Genomic DNA, 13173 nt, shown 5'->3' with positions numbered 1-13173 from the left:
ACACTGGGAATCCAAATTCTAGGATTACAAGATTACACTTGTACACTTATTCAAAGTGATGGGTTAAATAGAAAACAGTGCTGAAGTCATACAGTTAAGTAGATTTACTGAACCTAGAATGCTCAGTAAGACTTTTAAAGAAAAGTCTAAAATCTTTGGACTGAAAGCGAAGGGTTGAAATTGTCCTATAGCTTTCAAGATGATGCATACTGAGCAAATCACAGATAAAAAAAGCTAAAATCAGCGAAATCCCAAATTGTTGTTTTTTCCACTACATTGCTCTGGATAACTCCATTCTCCCTTCTGTGGCGATGAACTCCTTTTCTGTGGCTCGTTTATCACCTTGACACAGTCTCTCCTTCAGTTTTTCAAGTTCATACTCATGTAGGATTTTCTGTGTTAAATATTTTTCACGTTTTATTTTGGCTTTCACGTCTGCAGGGACATCAGGAATCATCCATGCTACAAAGAATTTGACGATGAATACAACATGCTGGGGAGGGGAAAAAAAAAAAAAAAAGAGGAAGCCAGGAGAAATGTAACAAGTCCTTACCAAACAAAACACCTATTGTTTCATCTAACACCAAACAGATCACTTTTTGCTCACAAACAGAATACATTACCTTTGGCTGTCCTGGAACAATACATAACAAACTAGTGTCTGTCTGAGATGTGCACAAAGATTTTATGCAGAAACTTTAATTCCAAGCCACTTACGAATTAGCAAACCCAAGAGGAAAGTGTCAGGTTCTGAATCCCTAGCATCACTTTCTAATACTGCTGTGTGGTTTCTTAGAGAAGTTACATGGCAGTGCTGGTGACGCTTAGCTATTGAGAACTGGCAAGATAGGGTAAGAAAAGTGATGAGAAGAGAACTTTAACAACTCCCTTTTCCCTTCAGAACTTGCAAGGTAGCGGCTTAATACTGAAGTACCAATTATCTAAATTATTGATTTAGCTATTTTTTGCCAATACACATCACTGCAAAATGCCTTCTGCGTTTTCAATACAGCCATCTCACGTACAGCTCTTTAATGAAACCAGCAGGAGTGAAAGTGCTAGTCCTGGTGGTTCATGTCTCCCACCTGCATAAAGACCTTTTTTATTCTGCTGTTTTATTTTGATCAAACTTAGCAGTCTCCTCTGCTGTTTTCACTGTTGTTACTCTGAGGTTAACTCCCCGAAGTTAAAAGACCTAGTTATAGTAATCATTTAGGACATGAGCATTTGGCATTGCTTGGGGAAGAAACTGTTTTATATTCTCAGCAATTCCATTTTCTATAACAGCTGTGACTACCTAGAGAATCTATAAGGTACCGATTTTGGAAGGAAATTTTGTAGGGAACATACCTCCATAATAATTATAAAAGCCAGTTTTGCAGCAAGAATGTGCCAGAACTGCATAGTGTGTAAATATTTCCTCTCATGATCTGGAGGATATCGATAGTCTCTGTACCTGTTGGATAGAAAGACAAGCAAAGGTGAAATGTCACATTCAGTCTGAGACAGACTACAAGCTCAGTGACACTTACAGGCAAATACAGCTGTCACTTAAGGAACGTTTTCTCTTGTTTTAAATGCTCTGTTTCCTTTTGCAGAAAAAGGTTGCCTCTCAATTTGTTTCTCTCATGTTTGCTTAAACACCCTCACATTCACAGCAACAGAGGAGAGATGAGGATGTGTGAGAAGTGGGATTTTGTATGTAGGTTACTCTTTTTTTCAGGCAATGATCAAATAATACAGGATGGAGTGATGGAATGTACCACAGAGTAGTGGACAAGTATTGAATAAATGTGACAGATGTTGACAGGTTATGGACTGGACAGATGCAAGGTTTAATGGAAGGAAAGTCTTGAGTACATGTTCTACACTGACATGTCTAAGTTGGGTAAATGCCCCTGGAGCTTTAAAGCTAAAACATCATACAAATGCAGCTGCTTCTTCAAGTCTGGGGTTTTTTTTGTTTGGCTCATTTGTTTGGGGATTTTTTTTCCCATCAAATCAATACTTTTACCATGGACTTCTCCAAAGTTCTTTCTCAGTTCTTCTAAAACCTGCAATGCTTCTTCTAGGAAGAAAGGACTTTTTTTTTTTAATGAAAGCAGGATGGCCCAGATCCTTGGTGCAGTAACGACCGACTGTAAATACCGTATTTCATTTTCAGCTTTGGAATCTAAACATCCCCTTAATGATACTTCCCTGCACTTAGGCATTGCAGCCTAAAAATCTTAGAAGATATAAGCTGAAGTTTGCAACCTTAGGGACATAAATCTCCTCCATCACCCAAAAATCAATTGTTTAATTATGTATAAAACAAAAAACATTAGTAATGAGACTCTCAAACAACAAAAAGGCGATTTTTTTCATGACTGACATGGATCTCTTACCATCTTAAGCACTGGCTTGTTAATAGCTTAAATTACCTCTCATACTTCAGAAGCAGGAGAATGACATCATCGAATTCCTAGTGAACTACTTCAATCTGCATTGACTTTTTATGCTGTATTCTAAACAAACTAATAAAACATTTATTATTATACCAACACCAACCTGCATATGACTAAGTTTTCTGGATTCAGTTTAGGCTTGTTTCTGTCAGGAAAATCTGAGATTTGAAACACTGACAAACTATTGTTTATGTATCCAGACATAGGCGAGTCTTCATTTTCAGAATAAGCATAGTAGTAAACCAAACGAGGAATCATATCTGATGTGAATGCAACAATAAAAGCCTGAAAAAGAAATTGGAAAAAGAAATTAAGGAAGCGGCACACAAAACTTATGAGCAGATTTATAAAAGGGGTTTTGGTACTGTGACTCTGTGCCATAACCCAGGATCTTTGAAGGAAGGGTGAGCAGGATTAGGGCACTTCACCTTGGTAAAGGTGCTGACTGCAGCCTCTGCTGCAAGGACCAGCACTCAATGAACAAAATACGTGAACAGTCCTTACGAGAGGCACCAAATCCCAAGTATCCCCTCCCACCGAACTGTCTTCTATCTGGGATTAACAGCACTCCTTAGTGAAAGGGGAGATGTGATTTTGAATTCTTGTGAGAAAGGATGAACTCGAATCCAGTGTGTGATCACTTCACGAAAGAAAGGGAGCCATTTTCTCCCGCTGTATTTAAAAAAGAAACAATGGCTACCATTTGCCCGCAAACCTGAGATACTTAAGATGCTTGGGTACCTTGCTAATTAGGCAATACCTGCAAGTGGGTTTGTTGCCTAAGACACTTGCAGATCTCATACCGTTTCATATTCTACATTAAGAAGAGGCAACTCTCTTGCTCAACAGTCTGCTTTACATTATACTGAAGATGAAATACTAGCATAGCATTTAGTTACCAGTTTATAAAAAGTACTCTGAGCCACTGCCCCCATAGGGGCATCCAGAAGCAAGTGAAAGAGCAGAATTCCCACAGAATAGGCCTCATAGTGACAAGATAGAAATGTCATCCAGCCACCAGAATTAATCCACCTCTCCTGTCCCCTACAGTCCCCTCTGGGCAATCAGTGTGCTTCACCAGACTAAGCTTCAGACTGGCTTACGCCACTCCAAAATGCTGAAAAACATGTAGGAGTGAAAGAAAGATTATGGTCCCATGAAATGTGGACTGGCAGCTGCATGTCGGCAACACATGGACAAGCCGAACCACCCAAGTGGTTTGACCGTATCTCCAGAAGGTAACATGCGATAAAGTGAACACTGTTGATGAAGGAGAAAAAGCATCAGCTGATTTTTAAATCTGCAAATTCTGAGTATATGGAAGAATCAGAACCAATGTGGCACAGTCAACATACTTACATTAGTGACAACAGACAAGATGGCCATTCCGTTCAGGATTTCTTGCCAGACTCCTATGCTATGTGCTTTCGCAGCCACAGGTCTCCTGTACTGAGTGGTTAATTTCCAGGAGTCTACTCGAATCTCCAGGATATTATTCATCAGAGCAAGAAGGGGAGCCAGGGGAAAGGACGCCACGAAGAGAGTAATGAATCCAAACTGAATGACTGCAAGGGAGAAAAGAAAAGGTGCCAAAATCTGCCCCTACAAAGTGCCCTCAGAGTGATAGTGAAATCACAGAATCTTTAAGGTTGGAAAAGATCTTTAAGATCATCAGGTCCAACCATTAACCCAACACCACCATGCCCACTAAACCATATGCAAGTTGCCGCTCGCAGACCAACGGCAAATTTCTGCCAGGCTGCACAAGTCCTCTCCAGGCCCAACCTGAGCTAAGCGATGTGCCCCAGCCTTGAGACTTCTCTACTCCCTCAGGGCTGCCTTTCAGCAGCATCCAAGGGAACGGGGCTTTTGAGTCCTGTTGAATCATGCTGCCAGCAGTGCTGGATACCAATTCTTTCATGGTGCTGCAGTTCTCTCATGAAGGGAACATAACTGTAGGCGAAGGGGAACATACTCGTAATCAACTTTCTGGATTACAAGAGAGGAACAAAACCAGGCTACTTTTCCTCTCTGTTTGTACAGAGCAAGCCTGTTCTCCTTTTACTTACCAGCTAGTCTCCTAAATGAAAGAGAGGAAATACTTTTACTTTTATCACAACCTTACCTCCACCTATTGTTATTGGTGTAGACAAAATATGAATACCAATTCTGTATGTAATAGTTCCACTGGGGAGTCAACACTAGTTTAAGAATGCAAATAAAATACACAGACGATCCCTTTAGTCATTACCAAAATGAAATGCCTCTTGGTACAGAATGTGACAGTCCTCAGTGCAGAGCCAATACTGCCACTATATTTTAAAGTTAGGAAATAGAACATCTTGTCTGGTTTAGGCAGCAGATAAAAATAAATTCCCATACACCAGTCACCAGCTCTTCCCTTCATCTTAGACAAGCAACAAAATTCCTACTAGCTTAGCAGCCCCAGGACAGTGCTGGAGTGTACCGGTTCAGTTCTGCTTCAGGAAGAGCAAGGACATCTATTAACAGGCATGGCTGACAGCACTGAGTGCTCTGAGTGTATTAATTTCACAAGATCACAGCCCTGTACAAAATATCATGAAGTGATGATAATAAAGCTACACATCTCTAGGCAACACTTCAAATTATTTCTGTAGAAATAAAACAATACAAAGGTCCACTTTTCAACAAATTTTGTCCTTATAACAGACAAGTATTCATTTTTTTTTAGTGTCTTTAGATTTAGTTTGGCTTCAGGTTCTAATTTTAGTTTCTCACGTTTTGTAAGCTAATTTCATATGCTGACCTGTTCACATTACCTTTGAAAAATCCTATTCTGTTACCCATGCTCCCTCTGCTGGTCTGCTGGACTGTAGTCAGCGCAAACCTAAAACTAAACAGATTCTCCCCGATCCAGTTCGTAGTTCTCATAGCTGCAGTACCCATCCTTACAGCATATTTGGCACTCATTCTATACTTACAACTTCCACTGACGTCAGCTGAGAATATGCTTGGGAACAAGAACAGAACAGACACTGAGACAGCTGGCTGCACCGAGAATAACGCTCCCCATTCAAATGAGGGAAACAAACAGTCTTTGCAGCATTTCTGTGAAATTCCCTGCAGTCTAAGATGCAAAGGCAGCTTGCCTTTTTCTTCCCCCCGCCCCCACTGGGCTGACCTATTTAATGATTTCCAGCAGTTAATGGTCTACTGTTTACCAGATGAAAGTGGTGGCATCAATCCATAACAATTAATTAAGAAACTATTTTTTTTGGAATGGTGTCAGTACAAGGTGTCTTGTCCTCAATTCCAAATGTGTATTTTTAAACTTACCCATTTCTAGATATTCATAGAACAGGCCTAAGGCTCCAAATGTCTGCAGATCATGGTCTTGCTCCCAGCGACTGTATAAATTTTCTGGATTGTTTCTGGCTTTCCGGCGACCCCACCAGTTACAAATCCAGCTGTATATGCAGAAAAAAGTTAACAATGAGAGAAGCAGATCAAGTTTCCCTTTCTCTAAGCAATGTCTTTGTTGCAACATGCTTTTACAAGCAAGGCTTTAACAAAAAGAGGCCAAAAGCCTCTATGAAATGAGTCTACTTGTCAGAATTTGTGCTTAACTGACAGAATTTTTCTCAGCTTCTTCATATGGCGATACTTGTTATCGCTCCTTCCAAGAATTGCCTCTGTCTATAACATGGGCATCTCAGCGTATGAGGTAACTTACGGTACAATGGCCTCTTGGATATTTCCCCAGATCTGTTTGCCAGCCATGACTATGGTGAGCTGTGTCGTCAATTCTATCAAACAGCCCGCAGGATCACACTGGCAGAGACAAATGGGGGATAATGGACATTAATAATGGATATTACACAAGTAAATTATATCTTGCTACTGTATAAATGAAGGAGAGAAGAGGAGTTATTAAAACTTGTTAGGACAATACTTAATTTTCACCTGGACTGCCAGCTAAGTTACCCTCTCAGGAAAGCTGATACAGAAGGGCTTTCAATGCTCAACACACTTGACAAAACACACACCAAAACATAACGAGCATTTAAAGACAGAATAATTCAGGGATGCTTTGGGCCGACCCCTGTGCAGATACACAAAGACGGGCCGCAGGATCCGCATGCAGCAGCCACCCCGCAGCCCCAGCAAGGTGCATCTATGGCGCTCGGTTAGCTCTTGACGCCAGACCAACCCTGACCTAGCAATCACCTGCACTTTCTATTCATATTCCTGCAGCAGAGGTATTTAAGTATCTGCCAGTATCCGGTCTCTGCTGTTTGCTGAGAACACTAGTTTTAAAGTTTCAACTCTTTCTTGAGGCCTTCTTAAGAATTTAGCAGCCAGACTGGTATTAGGAGATACTCTATCACTAAGCGCAATGCATTACTGCATTGTGTTTTGCATGAAGTTTTTCCTTCGCTATCGACTCCCAACCAATGCTTCATATTAAGTATTGTATTTTATCTCTGTACAAAAAGCATAATCAGAAATGAAATGAGGGGAAAAAAGCAAAAGCTTATAGATGTGCCTCTTACCAAATGGTTTCTCTGAAAATGTAGTGCCTCAAAAAGCTTATGAAGACACCTGAAAGCCAGAGACCATTTCCATTTACACTAGCTTTCTTCAACCTAGAGAAGTGCTTTTAAGACCTGTGGCGAGATCCACTAGTATTTTAGGGGGACTGGCGGCCAAGAAAAGCTTTTTGACAGAGCCACAGATTTTCACTGCTGGTGCATTCCCGACTAGCAACAGTAGGAGTCGTCCTTGGAAGCCCCTCCATCAGCCTCAGGATGGCCAGCTGAGGTCCAGCTCATTCCAGACCAAACCTGCAGCTGGCAATTTATGACTGCACAGGTTGGAGGGGATAAAGAGTTTAAACTAGTTTGTTATTATTCAATCCACCTTAATCAAGATAGTCCTACCTCTTCATTTCGCCAGCGATTAAACATGTATGTGTAGGCACCTGGGTAACCAACAAACTTCCCTTTGAAGAAGGCCACGTAGAAGCAGGATGAATAGTAATTGACAAACTGGAACAGAAACATTTTCATAGTGAGCCTGTTCTCATACTCCATGTGAGTTCGGGGAATCTCTGTGAAACCAGAAAACAGTAATTTCATTTTCCTGTATTCCTTTTAAAAGGATACAGATTCATAAGCACTCATTACCCACAGTGCCTTTACAGCCCAAAAGAAAAAAAAAAAAAAAAGAAAAAAACACCCACAGACAGTTCAACAGATGGAATTCCTGCTCTCAGACACTCTGCCTTTAATGTACAATGCAACGCTCCAAGCAGACAGGCAAGTGAAATTCATTGTTGAAATATTTAGAAGCTTCAATTTCCCCTTCTTTGTACCATCCACTAGCACTTGTCCATCCCAAAATCTTACACTATTTTTAGGAGATCCAAGATGAATCTCAAACATTAACTAGCAAGGTCTTCTAGACTATGAAAATTTCACTGTTGGCAATGCACATGATAAAGAATATTTATTTTCTTCGTGGTAGAGAAGTACGTTACAGGATTGTTTTTTTGAATAAGTTGTATGGGTGTAGCTTCTATAGAAATCAGCAGAAACTGGATGGGTCCTGTGCCTCTGAAAGATGAGGCTCATAGTGGAGGGAAGAATAGGGAAGGATACAGGCATCTCGGTGGTACTGAACATCACCAAGCCTTTGCTTAAGATTTTGCTGCCTTTGTAATGACGTTGTCCATCATGTTTACATTTTTAAAGGTAACAGGAAGCCCTACACACATTATGGGTAAAACGTCCTGTTAAATGATAACATATAACCAATTCAAGCCGGGAGAAAGGGGAAGAAAATACACCACAAGCATTTGCGTCCCTCTGAATTAGTTAGGACCCAGCAGTTGAACTCACAGGCCCTATGGCAAAGTTATTTTATGTAGCCGAGTAAATTAACATTTCCAGGCTTGAAATAAATTTGCATAACAAGGTATTTTCTGGGAACCTGCAGTGTACTACAGAGGAGGCAGTACTCAGGTGCAGCAGTCTGCCTAGGTTGCAGCTTGTTACAGGGTTTTTATTGGCAGTGAGCTGTTCAAATGTTCATGTGAGACACTCAATGTTCAGAGCACCAGAGATAGATTTTGTTTTCAGACATGCAGGTATAACCTGGCCTAACCTTTTTAAGGAATTCAGGTGTGAAAAGAGTTAGAACAGCCAATATTTCAGACCCTGCACCCAACCAGGTCTCTAAGCCGGGTCTCTAAGCCAGGGCCGCCAGTGGAGGGCAGCGGTCCCACAAAAGTGAACATTTATTTTCTCTCCCTGTACTGGATAACCACAGGTAATGCTGACACTTCAGAAATTAATCCTCCACACTTTGCAGGCAGCAAAATAACATTGCTGAGCCTTCATGCTTATAATTCATGCCCTTCAAGAATTAAAAATCTAAAAAATTATGATCTTCTGGACTTTAAGTTGTTGTTGGGTTTTTGTTTGTTTGGGGGTTTTTTGTTTGTTTGTTTGTTTGTTTTTCCTAGGGGCAACTTTACATATTACATCTTCTGTCTGTCTTTGGTCTAATTTGGCCAAGTGAGATAAACAATACAGATCCCTGAGACAAGAGATGGTCCACGATAAGTCGTAATAAACCCTATGCAATGTCCCATTAAGTTTCTGCAAGAAATAACTCTCAATTCTTGATTCCGCTTGTAAGACCTCCTAAAAAAAAGACCACCCAGGTGTTTTTATGACAGGCCCCCAGCTGAATATTCTGCAATTATTTCTTTCTATAAAGCACCTGCAGCATTTTTTTACATCTAAGCCTTTAAGGGCAAACAAATTAAAATATTGGAAGAAGGGCTCTAGGGAAGGTATTTCCAGCAAGCAAACAACAATCAAACATAAAACCTGCTACAAAAGTAATGGACCCTTCTGGGCTGGCCTGCCTGGCGTGAGCCTGCTGCAAGTAATGCTACCAATGGCTACAGCCACAATGGCACATCTTGGGCCCAACTTCTCAACCTGCTCAATCTCTCCCTTCAATCTGTATTAACTCCAAATCTGTAAATTCACAGCTAAGGGAAATAGTGCCAACGTTGGAAAATATATTGTCCCACCCCATTCTCCAGCCTCCTACCTTTTCCTCCAATGGAGGAGACAAGATTATTTAGACTTTTTTCTTGTAAAGATGGCTGTGAAAGCTTTGATCTATTTTTCAAAATGTATCTTCAGGATTCCTAATTGAAATACTGCTAAAATCATGACAGTTTGATCTTGCTTTGGTGACTCTAATATAACACATGATAATTTTAAATTATGTTCAGTGCTCTGATTGTCTCTGTAAACTATTTTTAATATAAGCAAACATTATACTAAGAGAAACCAACTTATGATAACTATTCAAATGCAGGGAAAATGTTCAGTATGGCCATGGATACAACTGAGCCATTGCTGCAAGCTACAGACTAACGTCCCAGTGCTCCCACTGTGCCCGAGTTGAGAACAACTACCTACAGCACTTCTAGATGGGTTCTACCTCTACTGACTCCTTGAAAGTTCTGTCTTCGAGTACACTGCTTACCCATATCAGTAATCCAGATGGCTATTCTCTCATATAAGAAATTCAGTATCATGATGATGACAAAGTTCAGGCATGAGGCTGTGACTGAAGTTGCCAGCTGAGGGGTCAGTAATCCACTGATGGGTTGTAAAGTTTGAGTGTTCTCCATCAGGCTGGCAAAGGCAGCGTACACAGCAAGACGATACACGATCACAGCTATCATGCTAGCTATAATCAGAGACACCTAAAGAAAGGACAGAGATTTGAAATTGTGATACACCTACAGCTCAGTATAGCTATATGCGTGCAACTTCTGAAATAAGATGTAAATCATCATGCTTTATAAATTTTAGTCTTTACACGTACGAGTTCAAGCAGCACTGAAATGCAAAGTACACAAGCAAAAAACTTTGCTGTATTAGGTACATTAAACCCAACAAAATTATTTTGTTAACACAAGAAAACCAGACAATCTAATACCAATTTAAAAAAAAAATAGTGGAGAAGGATACAGACTTATAGAAATGGAGACAGAAGGGATAAAGATTATATTGTCCACCCCCAAATTCACTCTGCAGGTATTTCTAGAGGAATATATAGATATTTCGTTGTAGTGAGGGTTTTTTTTTTCATTTTTGCTTTTATTACAAATTTTTTCAATATGGTCTGTTAACAGCATATAAGCCAGAGAAAAAGTTACCCCTATGCTAGAATGTCCAATCAAATTACTAATTAACGACAGATTTAAAAGGTCTTTTTTTTTTATTCTGAAGTGCATTTTGCATGACAGCAGGAAATCTGCAGGGCAATAATAAAAGCATGTATTAATATCATGATTAAAACCAGTTTGTGTTAATGTCATGATTAGCGATGACTAGCAACTCTGATATATGTTAAAATGATGATTCAAAAAGATGCTCACCCAGAACAACACTGTAGTCCCTGAGATGCAGAACCGCACAGCCTGGCTAGTTATAGGCAAATAAGGCTCCATCTCCTGAAACAGTCAAGCAAGCACAGCACAGTTCACAAATCCATAATCTTATTCTAACGTCAAGCAGCACACAGAGCTCTCATCAGCTGTGTGAAAGTGCCCACATCCGAGGAAAATCATTCAGAACCACCTGCTCTAAAAGGGCAGGCAGGACATGATTTTGAATGTGCCGGGAGGGGCGGGGGGGAAAGATCAAGACAGAAGTGGTCGTAACAATGCTAAAAGTAAAGCCAGTACTTGAAAAGAACGGTTAAACCTTTGCAAAAATCAATCAGTAGCTGAAAGAAAAAGACCACCTCCTTCATTAGATGAACAGGACAGAACTATTACTGTAATGCTAGCTCAGCTGTCATACAGCTCTGGGTCCAAAACTGGACTGAAATTTAAGGAATTCTTCATGGTGAGGTTTCTTAAAATGGTTATTTACTTGGATGTACCATGTTTTTCCACACAGCCAGAGAGTGTTTGCCTCCACTCCTTCAATTTTTATTGTTTTTAATTGAAGAAATGGCTACGTTCATTAGTTGCCAATCTCTGCTGCAGCACCAGGCAGGTAGGTCTTACCCAAGCGAGTATCCCCATATAGCACATGACCAATTTTCCATGTTCGTGTAAAGTTCTCTTTTTCGCAACCAATTCTAATTCCTAAAATATCACATTACATGTATTAAGAAAGGATCATTTAAGAATGATTTTCTTTTGGCCAAGAAGGCCAAAAGCATCCTTGCCTGTATCAGCACTAGTGTGGCCAGCAGGAGTAGGGAAGTGATCGTGCCCCTGTACTCGGCACTGGTGAGGCCGCACCTTGAACACTGTGTTCGGTGTTGGGCCCCTCACTACAAGAAGGACATTGAGGTGCTTGAGTGTGTCCAGAGAAGGGCAACGAAGCTGGTGAGGGGTCTGGAGCACAAGTCTGATGAGGAGCGGCTGAGGGAACTGGGGGTGTTCAGTCTGGAGAAGAGGAGGCTGAGGGGAGACCTTATCGCTCTCTACAGCTATCTGAAAGGGGGTTGTGGTGAGGTGTGGTGAGGTGGGTGTCGGTCTCTTCTCCCAAGTAACTAGTGACAGAACAAGAGGAAATGGCCTCAAGTTGCACCAGGGGAGGTTTAGATTGGATATTAGCAAAAATTTCTTCACTGAGAGAGTGGTCAGGCATTGGAACAGGCTGCCCAGGGAGGTGGTGGAGTCGCCATCAGTGGAAGTGTTCAAAAAACGTGTGAGTGTGGCACTTCAGGATATGTTTTAGTGGGCATGGTGGTGTTGAGTTGATGGTTGGACTTGATGATCTTAAAGATCTTTTCCAATCTTAATGATTCTGTGATTCTGTGAAGAACTAATGCCAATAGAAGCTGAATTTGATAAATTTTTGGGACAGGCACTGTAGCATGCTTACACTCCTCTGGGACAAAGGGGCACTGACTACTACAGGCAAGCACAATATTAAGTACATTATCAATAAGTATGCTGAACCAGGAAATGCTTGTTTTGACAACAAAAGACACTGAACGTGTAAAATGTTATTGAAGGGAGTTTGTTTTCTTTTGCACAAAAGCCCAGAATGTTCTGGCATAACGCGGTGTAATTACGCCGAATACAACGGCCGCAACCGAGCTGCGCGCTTCTCCCTGACTCAGCCAAGCAGTAGCAGTTGCTTTACAAGCATTGCTTCTTGATGGCGATATTCTTCAGTCGGCATGCTCATACCAATGGGATTGTGTCTGACGTGTAATGCGCTGTTCTCTCAGGACAGATGTACTGCCCATACCTGCCTAAGTATACTTACTAAACACAATCACTGATACCGTAGTCTCGAGTCACAACAAGTTGTTTGATGTGGCTTTACACAGGCTCATAACATTTTATACCTATTATGCATTAATAAATAAATAATATACACATTCTATACTAAGAACAAATGTTTTGCACATTCTAGGCTATTCAACAAATTTTCTACTTCAGAACAAAATGTAGGCAACAATGTGCAATGACAGAGCCTAAGTTTGAATGCAGTGCTTCATTATTTATGTCAATTCAGTTTCTACTGTAATCACCAAAACCAGATTTTAGCTATGATCTAGCTGAATAGTTTAGCATTGTGACCAAATGAGGTGTTAATTAAAGCTTCAAGATGGGCAATTTCTGTTTCAGTGCACCTAAAACTTTGAATCACGGCCAGGAATAATGAGGAAACAATTTTCTGAG

The 13173-nt window shown here is 40.7% G+C and overlaps 1 protein-coding gene across 1 annotated transcript in view; it reads right to left on the bottom strand.

Moving 5' to 3' along the window:
• Nucleotides 1-4: 4 nt before the first annotated feature.
• Nucleotides 5-13173, bottom strand: part of ANO5 (anoctamin 5) — a gene marked incomplete at its 5' end in the record, with an annotated part of 31322 nt that continues 18153 nt past the window's right edge. The window contains 9 exons of the mRNA XM_010281401.1: nucleotides 5-493; nucleotides 1351-1456; nucleotides 2551-2732; nucleotides 3807-4012; nucleotides 5766-5896; nucleotides 6163-6260; nucleotides 7370-7539; nucleotides 9999-10221; nucleotides 10900-10974. Coding sequence (XP_010279703.1) covers nucleotides 272-493; nucleotides 1351-1456; nucleotides 2551-2732; nucleotides 3807-4012; nucleotides 5766-5896; nucleotides 6163-6260; nucleotides 7370-7539; nucleotides 9999-10221; nucleotides 10900-10974 — 1413 coding nt within the window. The remainder of the gene's footprint in view (nucleotides 494-1350; nucleotides 1457-2550; nucleotides 2733-3806; nucleotides 4013-5765; nucleotides 5897-6162; nucleotides 6261-7369; nucleotides 7540-9998; nucleotides 10222-10899; nucleotides 10975-13173) is intronic.

Source organism: Phaethon lepturus, unplaced genomic scaffold, assembly GCF_000687285.1.
Source record: "Phaethon lepturus isolate BGI_N335 unplaced genomic scaffold, ASM68728v1 scaffold6142, whole genome shotgun sequence".
Taxonomy (NCBI): Eukaryota; Metazoa; Chordata; class Aves; order Phaethontiformes; family Phaethontidae; genus Phaethon; species Phaethon lepturus.
This window is presented reverse-complemented; position numbering and strand designations above follow the sequence as displayed.